General features: G+C 46.1%; 1 protein-coding gene across 2 annotated transcripts in view; it reads left to right on the forward strand.

Annotated features, from left to right (window-relative positions):
- LOC102368497 (very-long-chain 3-oxoacyl-CoA reductase-like) overlaps positions 1 to 6,000 on the forward strand; it is a 78,112-nt gene that overhangs the window by 24,209 nt on the left and 47,903 nt on the right. Inside the window, exon 1 of one of the 2 annotated variants that reach the window (XM_006038551.2) lies at positions 3,960 to 4,198. The exons of the other annotated variant lie outside the window; for it this stretch is intronic. Coding sequence (XP_006038613.1) covers positions 4,033 to 4,198 — 166 coding nt within the window. The 5' untranslated portion in view covers positions 3,960 to 4,032. Of the gene's footprint in view, positions 1 to 3,959; positions 4,199 to 6,000 lie in introns of those variants that run through there. 2 annotated transcript variants of the gene reach the window in all.

The following is a 6,000-nucleotide window of genomic DNA, read 5'->3' on the forward strand; positions in this document are numbered from 1 at the left end:
TCTACCCATGTGCTTTAATGCACCTTAGGCTATATTAATGCACACTAAAGTGTCACAAAAAATGTGCTGTTTAGCTAATGCCCATTTAAATAGGCTAATGGACCTTTTTCTAGTACCTCACAATGGAGGCATTAAATTTAACGCACATCATCTAAAGCGCATTAACTGCACGTGATGCTACGTTGCCATACTGACATACTATAGCAACGTAGTGTCCACAAGTGTCTACACGTGACCAGCAGCTGCTTCACCATAGCAGCATGCTCCCCTGTTACAGTGTGCTGCTATGGTGAAGTAGCTGCTGAAAATAACCGTGCCGCCGCATGTATGGCGCAGTACGGGCAGTTACTGCACCATGCTTTAGTACTTTCAAAAGGAAGTACTAAAGCAGGGTGTAGTAACATCACCATAGGGCAACATGTAGACGCACCAATGTATAGGAGAATTTGGGAATATATGAACATATTGGCATTAGTAGGTATAAAAGTTATAACAGGTAGATATTTTCATGCTTCAGGCAGGAATGGATCACTTGGTTGAATTAGGAAAGCCATTCATTCCATATTCATGCTATTATATTTCACAAGTAGTGAGTTGAACTTACAATGAAGAATCAGCTCTCTGTGCCTCTCACACAACTAGTCCTATGTTCTGATCTCCCTGCTGACAAATTTATACCTCTTGACTATATGCTGATCTCTTCTTGGTCAAAGTAGAAGGCTGGATCAGAAGATAATCTAAGAGGCTAAAAATTAAATCAGATGCACCTGCATCTACAACCTACACTACCATCAAGGAAAGATGATGTGGGATGAGTTTCAGGTGATGGTTTGGATCCATTATTAATTGAACCAGTTTACCTACTGAGAGCATTTAAAGGCAGATGGGAGGAAACAAAAATTGGAAGGAAAACCAAGACAAAATAGTAGCAGAGCCCAGTATAAAATCCTCAGTGAACCATCTGATGAATTGAGCTTTATTGCACAAAAGCTTGTTACATTCTCTCTCTCTCTCTCACACACTCGCTCTCTCTCTGGTTAGTCTATAAGATGAGAATCTACCCTTCTTTCTACTTGATGTCAGACTAACACAGCTAGCTACATCTCTCAAGTGGACCCTAGGCATTAGATTTGCTTGTACTGCCACATGGAAGACTAGGGTTAAGTTCTAATTTGAACTTCTAGCTCTCAGGTCTGGAAGTGTTGTGGAAGCAGCTTGCTGGCCCAGATAGATCATAGAATCGTAGATAGAATGCTTTATGTCACTTTAGAGTTAATTATGTTGTTCAGGATTTACACCGTCTTCTACTATGGTTGGAAAAATTGTGCTTACAATATAGGACAAAATTGTATAGCTTGTATGAGTTCTTTGATTTCTGAGGCCATAGAATTAGCTGCCAAAACTACCTCTTACTGTAGAAGTGTTCTTCAGCATCTATACTTTCCTATCCTTAGTGGTTGTGAGTAACACAATGTCAGAGAATACTCTGTTCAGTGAAAACTTTGGGTTGAAAGGTTGGAAACACAGAATTGAAAGAAACCTCATGGTAATCTAGTCCAATTAGAGAGGAAGCCAATTTAGAATAATTATTTTCAGACTCTGGTCAATAAAGAGCAATAAGGATAAGAATGAAGAAGGCCAAAGTGAAAGACTATAAGTTGTGGCCTTGGGATTTGGAGAGCAGACTTGAATGGGGTACAAGTTACTGGGATCAGTGAAATGGCTGGATTAGAGGAAAAGGTGTTTGGCAGAGACCTGTTTCCCATTCCCCAGTCCTGCTATGAAGTCTAAGATCCATCTTTCTAGGTTTGCATGAGTCAAATGGCCTCAAAATGTGGTGTGCTTTGCTGTGCTTATAGTCCAGAGGGCAGAAGTGTAAGTAAGGAGGAAATATAACAAAATCACTATAACCAACTCCAAAGAAATCAGTTTAAACTACAGGAACTATTGCTGCCTTGACCCCATCACCCAAACCTTTGGCATTGTTAACCAAGATCTGGACAGTAAAGAAAATGTTACCCATCTTAAGAAAAATTACAAATAAAAAGTATTGAACACACAAATCAGAATGAGAGGGTAGGAGGTAATACAGAGTAGAGAGAGTAAATATGAGAAATAACTCTATGGTACAGAAACTTCTCTATAATTTATTAACATTAAAGGCAAGTGCTTGATAGACCATTATAACACTACACCCTAACAGTAATACGATTTGCACTTTTGTGATACTCATCTCAAAGTTTTATATGAACAACAACCACTTAATGATCGCTAAGGCATGGCAACTACAGCTACGCCATCTAACACTTTTTAGGATAGGAAGTAAAGAAAAATAGTGCAGGCTTCAAATTTTCAAGAAAAAAAAATGTAAGCAGGTATGGACTATGGTGAGAAACACCAGGAAACAGTGCTAGGCAAGCTATGGAAAAGGGAATTCATGCCCTGTCGTCTAACAAAAGATCATAGGTTGCATCCAGCATGAACATCTGATGTTGGGATTGTATGTGCTTTTCCTGCGATGACAGGTATCAAAATTTGGCCTGGCAAATTTCACCTGTGTAGGCATTTGCCTTTCCACACAGACTGGCTCCTGTCTCTCTGCCATGAGTAGTGCAACTCAGAAGGGAGGGCCCCTGCTCTCATTGTGGGGTCTGCTACCGAGAATCACTTTAAGTGTATACACAGATGCGAAAGCACATGCACGTATATTCAGGATAAACAATGATGAAAATTAGTGGCTGGCAACCCTCATTATTTCCACTCTTGAGAGGAGGATGTTGGGCAGCTGGAACATACACTGGGCCACATGGCAGGTTGGACCTGGTTTGGGGGTTCTCCTCTGGTTGGGAACCTATGGGCTGCTCCCAAGGTATCCGGCTGACAGAGGGAAGCGAGGCTGCCTGGGGCACCTTTCCCATCACCTGTAGCTGAGGATGAGGGACTCGATCTGGAACAGGCATGGAGAGGGGCACACTGGATGAACGGAGCACCAGGAGCTTGGGCTGGTCATGAGCCTAGCAAGAACAGAGGCCTGGAAGGAATTGGGGGTGTCTTAAATACAGGATGTTTATAAAGTCCTTGTGCAACTTTAAACTTTAATATCGTGCGTACTTTGGATGTACACACAATAGAAGCAAACTGTAAAGGGAGGTTGAAAGCATAATTCATTAAGTTGTAACACAATACAGCTCAACTTTCTAGACTACAACATAAACACCATATTTTGTGATACATTCCAATTTTCCAACTTGTAGAAAACATTTTTCAGTTGCTGCTGAGTGATTTCATGAATTATTTGTGATCCTTGCCCTACGCATAGCTTACGCTGTGCTAAAAAACTTAATGAATTATGCTTTCAGTTGCCATTTACAGTTTGCTTCTAGCATGCCTATATGCAAAGTTATTAAAGTTACACAAAGACTTGATAAACACCCTTTATATCAGGGTAGCTAAGGAGCAGGCTGAGGACTGACCTGGGTAGACTAAAGGGCGAAGATGAGGGCACAAGAGCACGTGGATCTATGCTGCTGCCCATGCACTCATTTATGCGGGAAATTACGGTGGACCCCTCCCCCTTCCTGCAAGCGCAGGAAGAAACACGCCGGGGGAAGCAGTGTAGGCGGGTCGTCCTCGCACTAGGAGACTAGGGTCAAGGACCCAGAAAGTTCGTTCCGCAGCTGTTGCTACGAGACCCTTAAATTACCCGCCCAGGCAGCTCCACCAATCCCGGCACGAACTCCTTCTGATTGCCAGTCACGGCAGCCAATGGCTGGAGAGGCGTGTGGCCAAGCACATGGGGGCACAAGGCCGTGGGCGTGGGGTGGTCGCGGTTCTTCCAATGAGAAGGGAGACGGCGTGAGCCGGTCGGCTCCGAGGCGGGACGGGGGCGGGGTGCCCGCCAGCCTCCCAATGGGAGGCGCGCGTGGGCTTGATGGGCGGGCACCGCAGCTAATAGGGAAGCGACGCTGCCGGGGAAAGGTCGGCGGCGAGGCGGACTGCCTTTAGTCGTTGCGTGGCCGACACCCCCGCAGCATGGCGACCCTAGCTTCGTTGCCCGCTGCCGGCCTCCTCTACTGGGTCGGGGCGCTGAGCGCCGCCTACGTCACCCTGCGGGCCGGCTACCGCCTGGTGGCCGGGCTCCGCGTCTGGGTGCTGGGCCGCCGCGCCCTGCCGGGCCCGGGGCTGGGCGCCTGGGCAGGTGAGTGCGGATCCGGGCCGTGCGGCCGGGGCTGCCCCCTGTGTGTGCGGGGGCCGGTTCGGTGACTTGAAGCCCTGCTGCTTCTCAATGCCAGGAGCAGGCTTCCCGAAGGCGGCAGGCGAGTCTTTCTAGGTGCATCCGGCATCTCTTCTTGGACCAGCTGAAATAGTTGGGAAAATTCTTCTTTGCAAGCTTTCGGGTGCGAACACCTTTCTGCAGGCGGAGGGCTGTGGGTGCTGTCTGCCCTGCCCTTCCCTCCCTAGGTCTCCAGAGGTCGCTTCTCTCCACGCCCCCGCGGGGCTTTGTCGTGTTCTAGGAGTAGAAGCACAAGGCCGGTTTCAGAGCCGTGTGCCTGTGTTGTCTTCTCCCAAAAGAGATTCCCCCCCAAGTAGTGAAAAGGAGGCTTGTGGCAAGGGTTTCTTTGGGTGGCGTGTTTTTGTTGTTCCTGCCACCAATATAGTTGGGGTGAAGTGAGACAAGGTGTTGGATGCAAGGCTTTCCTTTATCAGGTCTCAGATCGCAGGGGCCAGGGAGGTGAGCATATCGGTGCTTTGGGCAATGCTGGTCCCAGAGACCCTGATTCCCGCTTGAGCCCTCACTATGGCTTGTGGTATAACACACTTTAAGTCTTAACACTAGTTGCTTAAAATAATGCGTGTGCGCACACTCGGTTATTAGTTCCTAAGAAGCTTTTCCCTTTCTTGGTTTAAAGTACTGCTGTTGTGCACAGTATGGAAACCTTGAAAGCCAACTTCCTTGCTGTGCCTTTGTTTTCAGCTATGCATTTGTCTGTATTCAGTCAGGCCATTCGGGATGAAACCATCCATATTCAAAATAGTAGCTTTGTTTAGAACTAAATTGTTGAATGACAGTGTTATGGAGGACATGTGGAAATGTGCGCAGCTCTGCATTAGTTGAGTAGAACAAAATGTACTAATGGACACGTTGAAATAACTCAACAGAAAGATTTTATTTAAGTGCCTGTTTAGGCATATTGGATTTGTGTTTTTCAGTCTGGTTTATTTTAAATGCACTAGTATCACTACCTTTTAGTTACTTCTACTCTTGTTGAAGGAGGACAAGTTCCCTTTTTCCTTAAGGGTGTAAGGTACTACACCTTCCTCTGAAAGATCTAGCTGAAGCAGTTAATACACAGAATATGCTCTTGCATTCAGCTTCCGTGCAGAAATGATAAAACAAGCTATCTAGTACTTGGCAATGTGGCACATGGGCTGGATGATGGGGGTGCTGGGACCGGGTAGTGAGGAACTACCTCGAGGCAGGGCAGCTGAGAGCTGTGCCCATTCTGCTGCCATGTCTCCTGGATGGGGCTCCTGATTCCTGTGTGCAGGGCCAGGACAGGTGGTGCCAGGCCCCTAGGACCTGATCCTGGTGTGGTGGGGCGGGCTGGCCCTGCATCATTCATTTGGTCCGTGGGGCAGAAAGTTGAGCACCACTGGTCTAAATAATTTCTAACTTTTTTTTTTTTTTTGATTGATTGATGCTGAACATTGAGTTGATGGCTTTGGGGAACCAGGCACAATAATTCCAAAATCTTTCTCGAGTACTAACAGCCGTTATAGAGCACATTGTCATCTATATGTCTGCCAGGTTATTTTTTCCATGTATCTATCATTTGGCACTTGTTAACAGCATTTTGCTCACATGGATGTGGGGGGGGGGGGCATTCAGCCTACCATTGGGGCTTCTCAAGTGTTGACTTCTTTGGTTGGTTTGTTTTCTGTATCTGTGTTTTTGTTTGGGTTTTTTTTCCTTTATTGTTGCTGCATACACAGAGAAGT

Source organism: Alligator sinensis, unplaced genomic scaffold, assembly GCF_000455745.1.
Source record: "Alligator sinensis unplaced genomic scaffold, ASM45574v1 scaffold1742_1, whole genome shotgun sequence".
Lineage (NCBI taxonomy): Eukaryota > Metazoa > Chordata > Crocodylia > Alligatoridae > Alligator > Alligator sinensis.